The sequence below is a fragment of the Balaenoptera musculus genome, chromosome 20 (genome assembly GCF_009873245.2).
Source record: "Balaenoptera musculus isolate JJ_BM4_2016_0621 chromosome 20, mBalMus1.pri.v3, whole genome shotgun sequence".
Classification (NCBI taxonomy): Eukaryota; Metazoa; Chordata; class Mammalia; order Artiodactyla; family Balaenopteridae; genus Balaenoptera; species Balaenoptera musculus.
This window is the reverse complement of record NC_045804.1, coordinates 24,520,575-24,539,257: the sequence shown is the minus strand read 5'-3', so window position 1 is coordinate 24,539,257 and position 18,683 is coordinate 24,520,575. Positions and strand designations below refer to the sequence as shown.

At 55.9% G+C, this 18,683-nt stretch overlaps 2 protein-coding genes across 3 annotated transcripts; one reads left to right on the top strand and one right to left on the bottom strand.

The window, feature by feature from the left end:
• Positions 1-400: 400 nt before the first annotated feature.
• SGCA (sarcoglycan alpha) lies at positions 401-10,201 on the top strand. Of its 2 annotated transcripts, none has more exons than XM_036837815.1 (11): positions 401-486; positions 1,026-1,084; positions 1,940-2,062; positions 2,166-2,320; positions 2,497-2,569; positions 2,913-3,111; positions 3,538-3,700; positions 4,613-4,821; positions 5,025-5,051; positions 9,552-9,744; positions 10,009-10,201. In XM_036837815.1, exons 1-10 carry the CDS (start codon positions 464-466, stop codon positions 9,730-9,732), a joined length of 1,212 nt encoding a protein of 403 aa, XP_036693710.1. In that variant the 5' UTR covers positions 401-463; the 3' UTR covers positions 9,733-9,744; positions 10,009-10,201. The 2 variants fall into 2 exon arrangements, with proteins under 2 accessions (XP_036693710.1, XP_036693709.1); XM_036837814.1 differs by having other exon boundaries at positions 403-486; positions 10,051-10,201.
• Positions 5,064-9,545, bottom strand: LOC118887183 (spermatid-specific linker histone H1-like protein). The gene has a single exon (XM_036837816.1). The coding sequence runs from the start codon at positions 6,313-6,315 to the stop codon at positions 5,758-5,760; it is 558 nt and encodes a 185-aa protein (XP_036693711.1). The 5' UTR covers positions 6,316-9,545; the 3' UTR covers positions 5,064-5,757.
• Positions 10,202-18,683: the final 8,482 nt, after the last annotated feature.

Below are 18,683 nucleotides of genomic sequence, written 5' to 3'. Positions count from 1 at the left end.
GTAAATATGTGCTGAATTCATGATTTTGTGGATTCCTCACAAGGACACCAAGAGGAGAGCACTGTTCTTGCCACTTTGTAGTTGTGGAAACAGAGCCTAGAGAGGGCAGATGACTTTTTCAAGGCCATATTCTCCAGTGAATGGGTCAAGTTGGGATTCATGTCCAGGCGTGTAGGCCTCCTTTACTCCCTGTCTCTACCTGGTTGGTTCTGTCCAAGGCTCTCTCTCTTCCCGGACCTGGGGGGCATGCTGGGGGTGCCTAGTCTGAGGAGAGGGCTGGGTGAATGGGTGCCCTCATGTGCTGTTCATGAAGCTGTCACCTCGCTCCCGACACCTACTAGTTGCCAGGCCCTGTGCCAGGTCCAGGGATGCAAAGATCATAAGATCCCAGGCCACCCCGCAACCCTGTGTGGTTGGCTGTGCCACACAAGAGGGAGGACAGAAAGGCTTCAGAGAGGAGAGGATGCCTGTGCTGCGTCGTGAAAGGTGAGTAGAAGTTTGCTGGTAGGATGAGGGCACGAAGGGAGCTCCAGGCAGAGGGAAGAGCTCGTGCAAAGGGGTGTAGACTCAGGAGAGATTATCAGGTTGTGAGGCAGCAGAGGGAGGCAGGGCAGAAGCCTGGGGTAGTGTGTGTGTGGGAGGAGGGGGTAAGGAGGAAGAGAGGGGATTCTAGACAGGATGGCCAGGTACAGGCAGGGCCTGAAAGCCATCAGCCGCTGCGGAACTCAGGGCAATGGAAGCCATTAGGGTTTTAAGGGGGGCCTCAGGCAGTCAGGTTGGTGTTTAGAAAATATACTCTGACCCCAAGAAGGGGATGATTGGAGGGACCTCATCCTGTGAGGAGGGTGTCCACCCTAGATTTAGTGTGCGCTCTGGGTGGGGAAGGGGAAGGTCCCGCTGGCTGAAGCCGGGCCCAGCTGCTCTGGGACATCTTCCCGTCCCTCCCCCTCCCTCCTCCCTCCTCCCTCCTCCCTCCTCCCTCCTCCCTCCTCCCTCCTCCCTGCTCCTGTCTCTGTCACTCACAGGCAGGGCCAGGTTGGGGCAGCCATGGCAGCAGTGCTAATCTGGATTTCTCTCCTTGTGGGTAAGTTGGGGTCTTCTTCAGGGGAGAGGCCCAGATTGAGGGGGTGAGAAGTTCCTCAGGGGAGGGGTTGGGGGTCGGGGTGAGGCAGGGGCCAGAGGGACTTTGGGGTATAAATTCCACAGCTGATGGGGCTCTAGGGAACCAGGGCTGGGAGCTGGGATATGGGGGGCTGGCTGGGAACTCTGAGGGGCGAGGTGTCCTACGCTAGGCTGGGCCTAATTGCACAGGCCCAGAGCGCCATGGGCCCTTTAATGGGCTGGCTTCTTTCTGGGTCCAGGCTAAATTTGGCCCTGGGAGAGTGTGAGGGTCACTGGGGCAGGTCCTCTCCCTGGGGCTCTGGGCTCAGGCTCCCCTTTGCTCAGCTCCTAGTGGCCTCTAGTGTGAGCCCTATCCCCCCTGTATATTAGGGGAGGCGGGTGGGGGCCCCAAAATGGCCACCTGCATGCTCCAAGGGGTCCTTACCTCTCCCTCCCTCTTACCCCCTCCAGCCTACCACAGTCAGCTTGGGGTTCTTTTCCAAGTGCTCTTAACACACACACACACTCACACACCCCACACCCCTTTCAGCCAGACATCAGTCCCTGCCCATTGTGACCCTCAATGGAGGTCTAAAATGAGGAGTGAGGGGCTTCCATGAATCCAAACCAAACTAAGGTCTGGGTCTTGTCACTGATTAAAGTGTGTGGCACAGACAGGGCCCCACCCCCCCTTCCTGGAGCCAGCAAATCCATCTGCCTCCTCTCACACATTTCTCCACTCCCTCAGGGCCACTAGGGGCTGGGTGGAAAAGGGGACCTTATTCCCTGGCCAGGACTGAGGCTGGGCCGTGTGTTTGGGGGTCGTGGGTCCCCATAGGTCTCCTGGCAGGGCTGGGGGGCACCGAGGTCCAGCAGACCACCCTGCACCCGCTTGTGGGCCGCGTCTTTGTACACACCCTGGACCGCGAAAACTTCCTGCACCTTCCTGAGCTCGTCGTCGGTGAGAGGGGCCTGAGGGGCACTGGGGTGGGCTGGGGGCGCCTGGCCCAGGGCTGGTGAAGGCTCCTGTTGTGTCTCCAATCCCCTCTCCTCCCTTCCACCAGCTGTCCCAGCCACTGTCCCTATCACCTACCACGCCCACCTCCAGGGACACCCAGACCTGCCCAGGTGGCTCCGCTATGCCCAGCGCAGCCCCTACCAGCCTGGCTTTCTCTACGGCACCGCCACCCCAGCAGATCGTGGACGCCAGGTCATCGAGGTACCAGTAGGGGCCCCAGTGGGCTGTGTTGCATGCAACAGGGACCCGGTGTTCACTCATTTACATGACTCACATGCCTCTAATTTGGTGCGCTATCTCAGTCTTCTCCCGCCAGGCCCAGCCGCACCACGGTTCTCTCCTAATCCCACCTCTCAGCCCTCTACCCCATCCTCCAGGTCACAGCCTACAATCGGGACAGCTTTGACACCACCCGGCAGAGGCTGGTGCTGTTGATTGGAGACCCAGAAGGTACTGCCAGCCCCGCCCCACCCCTACCCCACCAATGCCAGTCTTGGGGGATCTCCCCTGGAAGGCGGGTATAGAAGTGAGTAGTGGGGAGCAGGGCCCCCTGGGAAGACTCTGGAGTTGTATTCTCGGCTGCTCTGCTGATAGACGGTGGAGCCTTGGGCGAGTAATTGAGGCTGTGGGTGTGGAGGAAGGGCGTTTGAGGCCTGTGATATACGGGGTATTAGGGAGGAAGGAAGGGAGCTGAGGGGATACGGGGACCAGCTTGGATGGGGGGAAGCTTAGGAAGGATCCACGCAGGGCTGGGGGCTGGGTGCGGCCTAAGGTGCCCACCTGGCCCTCCCAGGCCCCCTGCTACCATACCAGGCTGAGTTCCTGGTGCGCAGCCATGATGTAGAGGAGATGCTGCCCTCGACACCTGCCGGCCGTTTCCTCACAGCCTTGGGGGGGCTCTGGGAGCCAGGGGAACTCCAGCTGCTCAACATCACCTCTGCCTTGGACCGTGGGGGCCGAGTCCCCCTTCCTATCGAGGGCCGCAAGGAAGGGTAGGCATGTAGCCCAGGAGGGCTTCCTGGAGGAGGGGGCAGCTTGCCTTTTGTCTAGGTGGTGGGCATAGAACATGGGTCTCCCTAACTTCCAAGTGGGGCTTTACCACTTGCACGCTCACCATGCTCATCTTTACCTCCCAGCATCACATCACTGTCCACTTCCTTCTGGCCACCCCCTCATCTCCCTCTTGCCCTTCCTGGGCCCAAACCCTAGTTACCCTGAACTCTGCACTTTCTGGTGCCCATAAGGACATGATAGATCCATCCATCAAAGGACATTCCTGGGGGCCAAGGCCCCCAGAAGACTGGGGTGCTCTGTGTACTCTCACCATAACCCCAGATCTCAGGGTGGCCGTAACCCTCAAATCTCCAGTGCCCAGTGATACCCCCAATTTTCTGATAGTGGTTTCTATCTGGGCCCAGGGTATACATCAAGGTGGGCTCTGCCTCACCCTTCTCCACCTGCCTGAAGATGGTGGCATCCCCCGACAGCCAAGCTCGCTGTGCCCAGGGCCAGCCCCCACTGCTGTCCTGCTATGACACCTTGGCACCTCACTTCCGAGTTGACTGGTGCAATGTGTCGTTGGTGAGGAGGGACCCTGGTTCTAGGGGTAGGGGCGGGGCATGGCCCCCATCATGGTCTCCTCCATCCCCATCCCATCCCATTTCCCTGTTTCTTCAATTATCTACGCGCGCGCGCGCGCGTGCACACACACGTTCTACCTTCTCCCACAAGAGGGCAACAGAGCCCATAATCCAGACAAGGGATCACCAGCTCCTGGAGCCCCAGCTGTGCCCAACTGAACAGCTAGAACAATCACTCCCACAGGATGGTTTCAAACTCCTTTCTCCACCTAGGGCCTCTGTGTGACAGCTCTATTTTCCTCTAAGGTGTCACTTAGCAAATTGGCCTAAAATAAGGGACAGATAGCTCTCACCCCCATGTTATAAACCAAAGATGCTCACTACTGCTATTTGGGATATTGAGCTGAGTGAGGTGTCTAGGGTCCCTAGAGATCTTATTCCCAGGGCTAGGAACCCTTCCTGTGACTTGACCGACAGCACAGGCAGGAACTGGTAATCAACATTCTTGAGCACTTGCCACGGGCAATGCACTATGCAATCAGCATGTTTTATCCTCACAACCACCCAGGAGACAGGTAACACTATTAGCACCCCGACTTTACAGATGGGAAAACCGAGGCACCTAGAGGTAAGTCATTGCAGCATAGCACTTGTCTGAAACAGGATTCAAACCCAGGCAGTCAGACTTGAGAGCTGTGCTCTAACCGTTGTATGGTCCTGCCTCTCCTAGAATTTCTTTCCTGGCACCTAGACCAGTGCTTGTCCTGCTTGGTCACATGAGCTGGGGGACGCCAGGCAGGAGGAATCCCTGCAGCTGCATGGAGCAGGGTGGCCCCAGAACTCCTGCCCTGTGCCCTGAGGTTCTCTGTGTCTAGCCAACCACTCCTGGGTCAGCCTTGGGCTCTCTGAGCAGGTGGACAAGTCAGTGCCAGAGCCTGCAGACGAGGTACCCACTCCGGGTGATGGGATCCTGGAGCACGACCCGTTCTTCTGCCCACCCACCGAGGCCACAGCCCGAGAATTCCTGACTGACGCACTGGTCACCCTCCTGGTGCCCCTGCTGGTGGCCCTACTGCTCACCCTGCTGCTGGCCTATGTTATGTGCTGCCGGCGGGAGGGACGGTGAGTGTGGGGGCCGAGGGCAGGGAGGGCGCTGGGGCTGGTGCTCACATTGTGGGATTCCTTGTGGCACTTGTGCCGCGTGGGGACCCAGATCCCTCAGGGAGCAGAGTCCTCAGCGAGGAAAGGAGGAAGGGCCCCTTGCCTGGCCTGGCACCAGGAGGGGTTGTGGATAATAGCTAATCCCCTCCCTTGTTTTTCCACAGTTTGAAGAGAGACCTGGCCACCTCTGAGTGAGTAGGGGAAATCTGGGGGCTGGGTGGGACTAGACTATCAAGCTGGACCCTCCAACCTCCATGAGCAACAGACAAACCAAAATACTCTGGGATGATGGAGCCACCCTTGGCCTGTGAGCTCCAGCCCTTGGCTGGCTGGGCGCTGGGCCCAACCTATCCTGGCTTGGCTTTCTCATTTTCTGGTCTCCATGGAGGAATCTAAAGTGGGACAGGAGAGGGAACCTAGCCAGGCTTCAGGGATCTGCTGCCACCCTGGGAGAAAGGGTTTGAGAAGCAACTTTAAAAAGCAACTTAAAAGGCTTCCAGTGCGTGCATGTGCACACACACACACACGCACACACACAACCGCGATTCTCTGTGAGTCAGACACTTGGGTTCCAGGCTGCTTTCTGCCACACAATTACTGTGACTCTGTCTGGCCTCAGTTTCTTCACCTGCAAGATGATGCGGTTGGACCAGCTAATATCTGGATGCTTTCAATTCCTCCAGCCCTTCCCAAATCTATCTCACTCTTATTTTGCCCAGGTTTTCCCCACCCATGGCCTTACCTTTCCTCTGTGCCCCCAGACCTCTTTCTCTCCCTCTCCCTTGAACCCCAGAGATTCCAGGAGGCAGGTGTGAAATAAGTTAGGCTGCTTTTATTCCCACTGCACTGAGCCTGTGGCGGGCCTGGCACCCCTCCCTGCTTGCCTAGCCTGCCTAGTTAACTGCGGCAGCATTTGGCCGCCCTGCGAACCCCCTTGGCGAGCCTCTTGTGCCCCTGCTTGGAGCCCATGGGCAACCGGCGCTGCCCAGGCCGGCGCTGCCCAGGCCGGCGCTGCCCAGGCCGGCGCTGCCCAGACTGCCGCTGCTGCTGCTGTTGCCGTCTCTTTGCCTTGAGCTTGAACTTGGAGGCATGCTTCTTGCCCATTAAGATGGAGCCTGTGGCCCCGTTGCCTGTCACCTGCTTGAGCACGCCCTTGTCCACCAGCCCCTTGAGCGCTCGCTTGAAGCGCCAGGCGCTTCGGGTCATGTTGTAGCCACTGGTGGCAACGGCCTTCCTCAGGGTAGCCAGGGACACGCGGTTGCGCGCCCCCTTGTTCGCCATGACCCCCAGGATCACCTTGGATATGCTGGGCTTCCGGTGGGCTTTGGAGGAGGCATGGCACCCAGTCCCTCTTTTGCTCGGGAGTCCGGACGTGCTGGCCTGCTGGACTGCACCCAGGGCAGTGTATGAGGCCAAGGGCCCAGATGGGGGTGGCAGCGAAGTGTCCTTCTGCATCTCTTGCTGGGGTGGGTGAAGGGAACTGGGTGCGAGCACCTCCAGGACGGTGGCTGGAAGCCTCCCCTGAGTTGCTCCTCGGTGGGGGAGGTGCGTCCCAGCTCCTGGTTCCCTCAGAGGCTTCCTTGTACGGCTCTGGCCGGAGCCTTGCCCTGGGTGGCCAGAAGGAGGACTAAGGATGGTCACCCACGCTGGCCTCAGCAGAGTTGTGCCTCAGGTGCAGGGGGTGGTAAGGTTATCCCTGTGGTGACCTCAGGGGAACATTGTGAGGCCACCAGAATCTTGTGAGGGTCACAGTGGCCCCATTGTTCCCCCCTGGGTGGGGCAGACGGGAGATGCCAGGTAGTTTGGGCATCTGACATTCCAGGGAGCCTGGGAAGGAGGGCTGTGGCTGAGTGAGCCAAGCAGGTGGGCCCACGTGGTGTGTATGTTCTCACCAGCTGATTTTAGGGTGCCTTAAATCCACCATTTTGACTCCACCATATAAATCCATTGGGTTAAGCAATACAAACATTTTTAGAATCAGAATTATACCAACATTTTTGAATTTTTATGGGGAATAAGTGTTCCAGAGTGAACATAAATGTAAGTCCTTGATCTATCTAAGTCGATTTAATTCCTTGATCAACTTTTTATACAAAGCAATGAAAAAGATTTGCTTTTTTTTTCTGCTTTCATTTTTATTTGGTAGAATTTTCCCCCACTGGGATCAGTGACTTTCTATGCAAATTTTACAAGGAGGATTTTATTCCTCAATTTGGGGGCCTGTGCCAAATTTGATGAGTGTTGTCTCCTGCCACTGCGGGTATTCTCTTCTGGCCAGTTACTTCCACCAGGCCTGCCTTTCCTGGGTCAACTTTCTAGCTCTGCTGGTGTCAGGAAACTATGCTTCCTCCATCAATTTTGAGTCAATAACCAATTTTACCCTGTGTGTGTGCGATATTAGCCCTTGTTGGTTTGGATTTTGTGTTGATTTATTTCTACAAAATCCTATTTTTTTTTCTTCCTGCTTGTTCAGGTTCATTTTTCAAATTATCCAAAATTGTGATTCTGCTGCCTGTTTTTCACCTACGTCAGATTTTATTGGTCAGAACATCCTCTAGCCCAACCTCCAACCCAACGACCCTCTCCTGTGATCTGTGTGCCAGAATCGGGGCTCAAGGGGCTGTGTGTGCGCGCGCGCGTGTGTGTGTGTGTGTGTGTGTGTGTGTGAGAATGCCTGCCAGTTGGTTTTTCTGCCCAAGTGCTGATGTGGAAAGACCGCGGAGGAGGGTACCGCGGGTCTGACTTCTGCTCCTGCTCTGGAAAAATGTCCCCAGAACATTTTTCCACCTGTGTGTGTTACTAGAGTAATGAGACCCAGATGTGGGGCTGGGAGTGGGGAGGAGGCCCATCAACTAAGGCCTCCCCCACCCGAGGGATCATTACCTGTCCGCCTGCCTCCACTGCCACACGCTTCCTGCTCCCTTCCCCTCTCAGCCTCCCCTTGCCTGCGAATGGAAACTTGTGTTTTGGACAACTCTGCTTGCCAAATTCCAGACTCAATAGCTCATCTTGACCCTCTCCTAGCCTTAAGAGGGTGACTCCACCTCCTCCTACTGGCCAGAAAGTACTTGGTCCTACTCCCCAGGGGAGGAGGGTGGCACATTCAGTAGGAAGCTAGAAAATCTCTTCTGTAGTCTGATCTCTCAGGCTCTAGCTAGAGTCTGTGTCCACTACTTGAGACATGGGCATGGGTGGGGATCATTTCCCCCTCCCGGATTTGATCAGTAATCCAGCAGTAAGTAGGATTGCTTCCACCCTGCCTGGGGCCCCCACCCCTTTAAGAAAACCAGTTCTTATTGTCTGTACTGAAAAGTCCCTGTTGTTTGTCTGACCCAGCAACCAGGTAGTCTGGGAAAAGGTCTCCAGGCTGAGCCCACAAATATGGGTGGGTTCATGTAAAAGGGCTCGGAAACATCCTTCCACTGGAGGCCAAGTTTATCAGTGGGCCTACTATAATAAAACAACACCAACGATAATAATAGCAATAGAAGTCTCCCCACAATAATAGTTATCTTTTGCTGCGTGCTGACCAGTAGACGTAAATGTTTTTTCTGCATCAACTCACTTAATTCATACAACAACTGCATTACAGTAGAGGAAATGGTGACACAGAGAGGTTAAGTAACTTACACAGGGTAACACAGCCAGTAAGCAGTGGAACTCACACTCAGACCCAAAGCATGCTCTCATGCTTAACCACTATGCTACCCTACTTCTCAAAATGAACTAAAGTTGCTCCTGGACAGCAGAAAGCAAGCCCATGAGAATGTCAGATGAGAACGAGGCTCAGCCCTCTTAGGGGAAACTGGAGCTAGAGCTCAGGTAGGACTTACTAAATGGTGTGGTAGTCAGTCCTTTGGGCGCTGCTGGGGCTTCCAGCCCGGTGAGGGTGGGGCCTCATTCCAGCCTCAAGGAGCCTTGGTCCGAAACACAGACAGGAAGCAAGACTCAGTGTCTGGAGCTAAGCAATGCTGGGGACAGCCTGGGGCAGGGTGGGAGGGGGTCAAGTTACAGAGGGAGTGGAGCCCAGGTCTGAGGGTCCAAAATATAGGCAGTCAAAGCCCAGCAGGAAAGAACTTGGGCAAAAGCTAGGAAAAGGTGGAGGAGGTAGGTTTGCCAGACTAAGATGGGGATGATGGGGAGGGGAGGGATGTTCAGTGCTGGGAGAGAGTATTAGAAGAGGGAAGTGATTGCTAGAGGGGACACAGGGGATCATCAGAATATAAAAACAATATAGAGCCCAGCAAACACTGGCTTCTGGTAATAAATACCACTGTAGGTATCTATTCATGTCTTAGTATCTCAGGAACTCTTACCATGTGCCAGGCACTTTTCTAAACACCCAGCCTGCATTTTCTCATTAATCTCCATAACAATCCTAGGAAGTAGGTTCTATTATTATCCCCATTTTACAGTTGAGGAAACTGAAGCACGGAGTGGTTAAGCAACTTGCAAAGGACACATAGCTTTGAATCCAGGATGTCTGCACCCAGACCCCATGCCTCAGTCACTGGACACTAAGCTGACACCATAGAACTTCCTGTTTGTCCTCCCCCACCCATCCCGTGTGTGTCTCCCCACACATTGTAGGTGGGGAAGACTGCAGGGTGGCTCAGAGATAGTGCCAGGCTGGACCCCAAAGTGGGTGCTGACTCCCAGAGCTGATGATTCTGCTGGCCCTGTGCCCCCAGCATCCAGATGGTTCACCATTGCACCATCCGCGGGAATACAGAGGAGCTGCGACAGATGGCAGCTAGCCGAGAGGTGCCCCGGCCACTCTCTACCCTGCCCATGTTCAATGTGCGCACAGGCGAGCGGCTGCCCCCGCAAGTGGACAGCGCCCGGGTGCCCCTCATCCTGGACCAGCACTGAGGGCCCACACAGGTGGGTCCGGCTGGGCAGTGCCAGCCTCTTTTCTGGGAGTAAGGTGGCCTCCATCTCAAGGCTGGGGCAGGTGAGGGGGGCGGATGGGAAAGGGCACACAGACCTGTCTGCCCCTCCGAGGCAGCGGTGGGGGGTGCTCAGCAGTGCCAGGTGTGTGGCCCCCAGTGCCAAGCACTTGGAGTGAGAGGGTCAGGGTGGGGAAGGCAGGGGAACCGGGGCCTGGTCCTCGCAGACCCCCACTCTCTCTTCTCTTTGCTGCTCCAGTTCCAGCCCTGGCCTCATCCTCCCTTCTCTCCCCACTCACAGAGCAGCCACGGCCCATGGCCACATCCTTCCTTCTGACTCCAGCTCCCGTCCCAGTGGACCCCAGGCTTGGAATAAGCAGGGAGATGAGGATGGGATGGGATGAGGGTGTCTGGGATCAGGACCCCCGGAATAAAACCTGCTGTTCTGCTCATCCATTGTTGTGCTTTCCTCTCAGCAGCCTCCTTCCCAGCCCTCATTGCCTCTGTTTCCCTTTCTGCCTTGTGGGAGCCCTTAGAGGTAGCCAGGAGCTGCCAGCTTGCCCTCTGGGCTCTTGGCATTTTGCCGTTTCTCAAATTCCCTGAAAGTAAGAGGGAAGGACCTGCATATGCAGCCCTGATATTAACCCTCACATGAACCTAATAGCGAGGGATAACTGGATCACTATCCCCATTTTATAGACAAGGACACTGAGTCCGAGAGAGAATGAGTGACTTACCCAAGGTCACAGAGCAGGCAAGTGGCAGAGCTTGGATTCAAACCTGGCATGTCCACCTCCACGCTGCCTTCTGGAGGGTTGAGGGGTTCTGGAAGCAGGAGATCCAGGCTCTCACCCATCCAGATCTCCTGGGGGGAGGCCCCTTTGGGAGTCATAACCTGGATATGGAGAGGGGGTTGGGGTGCAGGAGCCTGAATCAGTGACCCGGATCAGTGACCCCTCCCGGTGCGCTCCTCAGGGACAGGGTCGAGGTCCGCAGGACACTGCACAGCCCTTGTTGAGCTTGGTGTCACCAGCTGAGCTTGGTCCCCACGTGAGCCCTGGAGAGACTGGCTGACCAGGAAGCAGCCACAGCTTGTTCCTCTCAGGCAGCTGCAACCAAAGCAGGCCGGCTCCACCCCTGCCCCTACCATCCAGGGCACATCCAGTCTCACATCTCATGCTCCCTTGGGAGGACAGGCCAGAGACTAAGCCCCAGAGGGGACCCAGTTAAGGAGGGAGAGGGAGAAGCAGGGCCTTTTGGCCCAGGCCCCTGACCCTGGCGGCACCTCCAAGAGAATACAGACAAGCCCACCCTGAGGCCTCTCCACCCCTTTCTAAGCCCCTCACACTAGGCCTGGGCCCCACCCACTGTCCTGGAGCTGATGCTTAATCACCCCTCTTCCCCGTGTGTGTGTGTGTGTGTGTGTGTGTGTGTGTGTGTGTGTGTGTGGAGCGGGAAGGTAGGGGGGATGCACGGGAGTTTTCTCTCACCTGGAGGCAAGGGCCCAACCTGGGGGCTGAGGGGAGGCTGAAACAGCCAGAGCAGCCCCCAGTCTAATGGTGGTGCCCCCAGAGCCAAGGACCCCAGAGGAGGGCTGAGTTTCTGAACACTGCATCCCGCTCTTCAGAAATGTATAGGCAAGGCGGTCACGAGGACCCCAAGTTGCTCCTGGACCCCCCCTCTCCTTTCTCTCACTTCCCAGAATCCCCACCTTCAAAAAATGTCCTGAATCCATCCATATCTCACGGCTTCCACAACGACCTTCCCAGGCCAGCTCCAGGATCTCACCCCGGACCCCCACAACAGCCTCCCTGTGGCCTCCCTGCCTCCTCCCCGCCCCTTCAGTCTCGCCTCCAACACCAGTTGGGCCCATCCTTTAACAAGAAAAATCAGGGAGTCTCGCCCCTCTGCTGTCAACTCTCCTCTGCCTTCCGGTGACACCGAGAGTAAATCCACACTCTTGGCCAGGCGTGGAGACCCCGTCCACCCCTCTGACCTCATCACCACCCCTCCCCCTGCTTGCGTGCTCCAGCCGCACTGCCTTCTAACACGCCCCTGTTTCAGGGCCTCTGACTCCGCTCTTCCCTCTGCTGGGAACCCCCAGCCCCCATGTCCAAACAACTTCCCCTTAGTGCAGTCATTTTGGCCTCTGCCCAAATGACAGGTCTTTACAGAGGCCTTTCCCCTGCTCAGAGAGTGCCCTCTGCCCAGCCTCCTTGCTCTCCCGTAGGATGTGCCCTGTATGAGCGCCTTGTTGCGGTCTGCTTTGGCCCTAGAATGTAAGCTCCAGGAGGGCAAGATTCTGTGTGCCCCCAGGGGTTGCAGTGCCTGCACACAGTAGGCACTCAGGAAGGTTGCTCTGAAGGAATGTGAAGGGAAGCCATCAGGCCTGGGCCACTCCGAGCTCTTAAGGAGGTTGCTCCTCCTCTGTGGGCAAAGGGGGTGAGGTGAGCAAGGCCATCGCTAAAGCTTCTACCATTATCTTGTGGGTGCCTCCCCCTTCCCTGCTGGCCACCCCACACCCATTAGTTAGTTAGTTAATCCCAGAGGCATCTGTGGAGGCAGGAAGAGGCTCCGAGCTGGCACAGCGTATGTGCTCAATAAACGTTTGTTGGCTGAAGAACTCTTTAGGTAACAAGCCCCAACCACATGGGCTTTCTGACTTCTCATGTGCAATTTCCTTTCCCCGGGGCCCCTCATCTGGCTGAAACCTGGAGCTGCACAGAATCTGCTCAGATTGGAAGCTCCACTCCGTCAGCCGGCTGTCTGGGGCGGCTCCCCTCTGATCCCTGCCCCCCACCCCGTGAGGAGGGGACCACCCTCTCCGCGTCTCACGCTCCCACTCTGGGCCTATGCGCTCTTCCTGTGCTGGCCAGGATGGGAGAGCCGGAGGCCAGCGCCGCCACACTTCCCTTTGCTGCGTGACTTTGCCTTGGGATCTTGGCAGCGCCTCCCTCCCAGCTCAGCTACCAGGAGCACACGGGAGCCTGGCTGCTGGCCGGGAGGAAGTGGCCCAGACAGGGGCTGGGGGCATGGTGTGACTGCGGGGGACAGAGAGCTGTGCCTGGGCACAGACACACGCATGCCCAGTCACCCTGGCAGCACGTGGGGAGGGCGAGGGGGCAAGATTCCACCTGGCAGTCACACCCCAGCCCCTCACCGCCGAGGACAAATAGCTGTTGTGTCCCCCTCCGCCCTGAGACTTGATCCCCTCCAGTGCCACACCCACAATGCCCACAGGACCCAGTGTCTTCACCTGCATCCCAAACACAGCCCTCGCACATGGCCTGACTCTAGATGGTTCCTCACCACCTCTCAAATTGGTGAGAAGGCCCTCTGCCAGACGTGGGGACACAGGGACCCCCTACAGCTGGCCTCAAGCCCCCACCTGCACACTTCTCCCTTATTCTTGAGACACATGCACGCACACACTTAGACCCCGTGTTATAGAGAGCTCCCTTGGTGTATCTTCTGGGATTTGGAGCCAGAGAGAGCAGGGTTCCGATCACAGCTCTGACATTTTACTCATAGACATTAATTATAACTGTCTTGAGGCTTCTGTGAGAATTTGGGAGAACTAGGCGAGTGCCTGGCATCTGGCAGCTCCCAAGAACGGAGACTTTATGACATACAAACACTCACATGGTCACCCCAAAACCAGAGGTCTGTGAGATCTCCCTGTCCCCTAAGATCCGGATTAAATGGACTCAATTTCCATTTACGAAGAGTTCAAGCCTCCCTGTGAATTAGGGTGGAGCTTGAAATTCGCCTGCTCATTGGCTCTGACCTGCTGCACAATCCCGCTCTGTCTGGTAAGGCAGCTGCCGGCCACCTGTGGCCACTGAGCATTTGAAATGTGGCTTCCAAACTGAGATGTGCTGCAAATGTACTGATGAAATGATAATATTGGGGGTTATATTGGGTTAAATAAAATATCTTATTAAAATTAATATCCCCTGTTTCTTTTTATATGTTTAATATGGCTGCTAGAAAATGAAAAATCACATGTGTGCCTCACTTTGTATTTTTATCGGGCAGTGCTTTTTTTTTTAATTTTTAAATTAAATTTAATTTATTTTTTTATACAGGAGGTTCTTATTAGTTAATAGTTTATACATATTAGTGTATATATGTCAATCCCGATCTCCCAATTCATCCCACCACCGCACTGCTATTTTCATGGTCCTTCCTGTATCTCTACTTCAGATCGACCCAAACCCAGAACTCAGGCGCTTTCCAGAACACCTCCACTCACCAGGCCTCTGCATGTGTCAGAGTTTTCAGAAGCCTTGAGGAGCGGGAGGGGTTTGCCTCACAGCAGTGAAGTCACCTAGCACTTGAATATGTGGCCTCCGTGTTCTAAAACGTGCTCTGGTCCCCACCCTACCCCGTTTTCCTTTTCCTCCACTGTCCTATGCAGAGAAAACCCCACTCTCTCCAGCACCCATGTGCACCAAACTCACCTCCCTCCGGGCCTTGCCATGCACATCCTCTGTAAAGCACTGGACCTCTGTGTTGTGTGAGGGCCTGGTTATCCTCCGAGACAAGAGCCATCCTTCTTCCAGGGTCTTGCTTCCTGATCCGTGGACATCCCTCAGCCCTATTTGGTACCCTCCGGAGCACACACCTGGGAGGAGACACGGAGACACAGCTGCTCGCCTGCACTAGAGCCCTGCGGCCCTGGACTTGAGGATGGTGCCCCACCCCTCCAGCCTCTCCTCATTTCCCCCACACTCCTCTCTGCTCTACCGTCCCCCTTTCATCCTCGTCACACAGACTCTCCTGTGCCCTCTGTCATGCCTACGTACACACGTCTCAAACGCCCAGCCCATCCCTCAGGTCGCCATCTGCGTGTGGAAGCTGTCCGCACGTACACAGACCCCCCACCGTCCCCCCCCCCACAGGTACAGGGCCCCTTTGGACACCGACGCAGTTTGCTCCTAGGTGGGTGGGCGCATTTTCATCCGCTCAGGGGAGGCCGGGGGAACCCACCTCGCTCTCCCTCCTCCTGTGGGTCTTGGCTTTGAGAGCCCCACATTCAGCCCCACCGGGCCTTGTGTGCCCCTGGCCTGAGTCGCCCACGCTCAGCAGGGAAGCCCCTCTCAACCTCAGCCAGCTCTGTCTAGGAATGTCTTGGAGGCACCTGGGTAGCTGACAGTTAAGGAGCTGGAAAAAAAAGAGGGAAAATCCGCCACGTTTCTGTTATAGAGAATCCTGCCAGGAGATGGGGTCGAGCCCGAAATGGACCCACGATTCCGAGAGAGAGAGCAAAAAGGTAAAAAATCCAAATGAAGCCTCCTCTCTTTCTAGAATTTTCGGTCTGGATTTGACTGAAAAATCAGCTGCAGGAGCATGACCCATTCCCTCACAGAGAAGCAAAGGTGAGCCACGGAGCAGCAGGGTGGGAAGTCCACGCTGTGCCCCCGTGCAGGCAGCGGGTCTGGGGCAGCGGGTCTGGGCAGCTGTATTTAGGGCAGCTGTGATGTCAGCGGGGAGGAGGGCTCGAGTTGGCAATGTGATACAATGGCCCCTTTGTCCCCCTCCCCTCCTGTCCTGCACACACACTGGAACCACATTCTGGCCCCAAACCACATGACACAGGCGGGGCTGCACAGCGGGGCTCTGCCACCACCACCGCCCTGACACTCGGCGTCACCTGGTGTGCCCTCATACGTGCGTGTGCACACATTGCACGAGCACACACGTACCCACGTGTAGAGTTGTGCATATGTAGTGAGAGGCATAGTGCCTCCTTTACCGTGCTGCCCAATACGGTAGCCATGAGCCACAGGTAGCTTTTAAAATTAATTACAATAAAATTTAAGATGGAGTCCTTCGGGGGCACTGTCCACATGTCAAGTGCTCCACAGCCACGGTGGCTAGTGGCTACCGTACTGGACAGCAGAGAGAGGACGAGTTTATCATTGCAGCAAGCCCAAGCCTAGAGCCTTCCACCGCTGGCTACTTGCACGCAGGGCCTGGTCTGTACGTGCTCTTCCTCTCACACTTGCTCACTCCTGTTCACAGCGATGTCACACTCCACACGCTCACCTAGAAAGGCCACCTCTTGACCTCATGGTCTCTCTCTTTAGTCTCCCGGGCATCTACACCTAGACTTGCACCCAGCCCTGCGTCTCAGCCCCTGGCTTCCGGCCTCAGCCAGCTCCTCTTGGCTTGGAAAGAATAACAGGGTGAAAACATGACAGCATGACAGTGGCAACAATGTCTGGTCTTAAGGCTGAGATGAATTCCATAGACATGGGGAGCTTTGGAAACTCAAGTCAAACTCAGCCTGGGTTGGGCAGGAGAATGAGGGGACAATGAGACATTTGAAACGTAAGAAAGGCCTGGAAGTTGAGAAGCGTGGTGCACCTGCCGGTGCGACAGGTGTGGGCAGGGGAGGAGAGAATGAGAATGAACAGGTGGGTAGTGGCCAGGTAAAGCCTTGGATGCCAGGCTTGGCTTGCTTCTGGATCCCCTGTGGGGGCAGATAGGGATGGGACCAAGACAGCCAAGGGCCTCAGGGAGCAGGAGGTCCAGGTGGATGGGAGTTGCCTAGGCTGGTGTCAGGCAGGCATCAGCAATCATTCAATGGATTGATCAAAGGATCACTAGGTAACTTGGGGTAATTTGCATATTGAATAAACTGTTGTTTACAAGCCACAATTTCTTGCCCTCTTTAGGCTAATTCCAGTACTACACTCTCCTGAATGTGGTAGAAGTGCTAATGATGAATTATTAAAGGCCATAATTAACAGTCATGACTACTGAATGACAGCCAAGGTATTAGTATTGCAGGCAATGGCCTCTGAGGGCTGGTCCATCTCTCTGTGGACCTGAGGGAGGGATGAGGGCCTTTCCTGCCCAAAGGTTTAGTTCCTGAGACCTTGGGAGGGGGGCAGGAACTGGACAGCTGTCAACTTCTCCCCATCTCTAGGTCTCTGGGCGCCTGGTCTGCTCCGGAGTTCTGACTCCCTGGATCCTCTATGTGCCCACGGATGGCACACTGCTGTCCCTCTTCCCTGACATTGGGGAGCTGACCAGTCACCTGCCTTGTGGGGGCCTCAGGCTCTCAGGTCGGCAGGGAGGGGCAGGCAGAGGGTGAGGGAAAAAGGAAAGGAGGGAGAGAAAGGAGGAAGAGGAAGCAACAATTTTTAAAAATGAGAAGGAATGGGCAGGAAGCAGGGGCTGGGCAAAAGGATCTCCCCAGGCCACCACACACCCAGGGGTCATGTTTTGGGGACTTAGAAGGCCGAGAGAGATGGTCAGGAAGGCCTGTCACCTTCCTGGTAGCAGCTGGTAAGTACCTGGACTGCCAAGCTCTCCAAGCTCTCCAAGGCCCTGGGGAGGCTTTCCTGAGGGCTGGTGGTTCCCTCCTTCCCTCCCGGGGGAGACCAGAAGGAGCAGGAGGCAATGCTTTCTCCAGGTCTCCTCTGGCCCTCAGGGCAGGCTCAGCGACCCTGTCTCATGTTGTACTGCTGATTGCTCCCTTGGAGGAGCTCAGAGGGGGCTGGGATGGAGAAGAGGCCAGATGACCCTAGGCATTTGCCCAGGGGGGCTCCCAGGGACTCCTCCCCGCCCCACCTCCCTCCCCCAACCACCGGCCTCCCAGTGCCCTGACCACAGCCCCCCAACCCTGCAGGGTGCCCCCAGCAGTAGGGGGGAGCAGCGAGAGTTGATGGCATTGATGGGCATGGGCATATGGGCATGAGGTTTGGGCAGGGCAGGATCTGCAAGGAAGGGGTGTGTGTGTATGTGTGTGTGTGTGTGTGTGTGTGTGTGTGTTGATGCACAAGTGGGTTGCCTGTCTGGCACTGTAAGGGACAAGAGGGTATGAGAGACATGCAAGGAAGATGGCAGGAGAGAGTTAAGAGAAAGGGTAAAGGCATAAGAAAGGCAAGAGGGAGGGGGAGGGCCATCAAAGGTGCTAGAGGAGGAGGGGCAGGGAAGGGGCAGACTCTGAAGGAGAGCCCACCCGCCACCCAAAGCTCCCTCCCCAGGACTCCCCTCCACCGACTCCAAGGAAGGAAATTAGGAGGCCACTGCAGATAGGTTTGGGTCATTTCCACATGCTTTATTCCAGCAATCAAAATAATTAAAAACATCTCAAATTATTATACACATACAAAATAGGTACAGAGTCTCTTGTTTCCTCCCACCCCTAGGGGGAAAAACTGCTTTGTGCTTTGGGAAATTGTGCTCCGAAACCCAGTGAGAGAGAACGCAGAACAGACTAAGAGAGAGGCCGTGAGGATGGGATGTAGCTGAGGAGAGGGTTTCAGAGGAGGGAGAGGTCGGGAGAGAGAGGAGAGAGGCCTGAGGTGGTGAGAGGCGCCGAGGGGGATGAAGAGAGGGTGGAGAGCAAGTGACCCTGTCTGGAGCCGGCACTCTCTCCCCCACATTAAATAGCACCTTTAGAAAATTCACGAGTCCCCATCCACAAGAGGAAAAAAAAAAAAACAAAGAATAAAAAAAGACTTTGAACAAAAAGGAACATTTGCTGGCCTAAGGTGGGGGGGGTGCGTTTCCACTTCCATAGCACCAGTGATTCCCTCCCCACCCCACCCCATCACAGAGATGTAGCACCTTTGATATAAAATGGGGAGCCCCTTCCACCCTGCCCCCATCCCGCCCCCCATGCAGTTGCCCCGGTGACACACAAAGACCAAAGACGAGAACGAGGTAGTCTTTCAGCAACACAATTACACAAGGAACAGAGCAGTCTCTCCCACCCAGCCGGGTAGCACGGGGGATTGGCATGTTTCTCAAATCCGACGTTTCTGCTCTGTCTTGGCCCCTCCTGACTTTTCTCCAAACCCGGTGGTGAAGGGCCAGTGGTGCCCCTGGCATGCTCCCCTCAAAAACAAAGAGGGGTATGTTGCCGGGGCAACAGGGATGCCAGATGGTAAGGCTTCTTTGGCAGTCTGAAAACTC

Excerpts from the sequence above, each read along its gene's own strand:
- SGCA (XM_036837815.1), top strand. The coding sequence starts at position 464 with ATGCCTGTGCTGCGTCGTGAAAG. Across the intron at positions 2,321-2,496 it reads GTGGACGCCAGGTCATCGAG|GTCACAGCCTACAATCGGGA; the intron begins GTACCAGTAGGG and ends CCCATCCTCCAG. Across the intron at positions 2,570-2,912 it reads GTTGATTGGAGACCCAGAAG|GCCCCCTGCTACCATACCAG; the intron begins GTACTGCCAGCC and ends TGGCCCTCCCAG.
- LOC118887183 (XM_036837816.1), bottom strand. The coding sequence starts at position 6,315 with ATGCAGAAGGACACTTCGCTGCCACCCCCATCTGGGCCCTTGGCCTCA.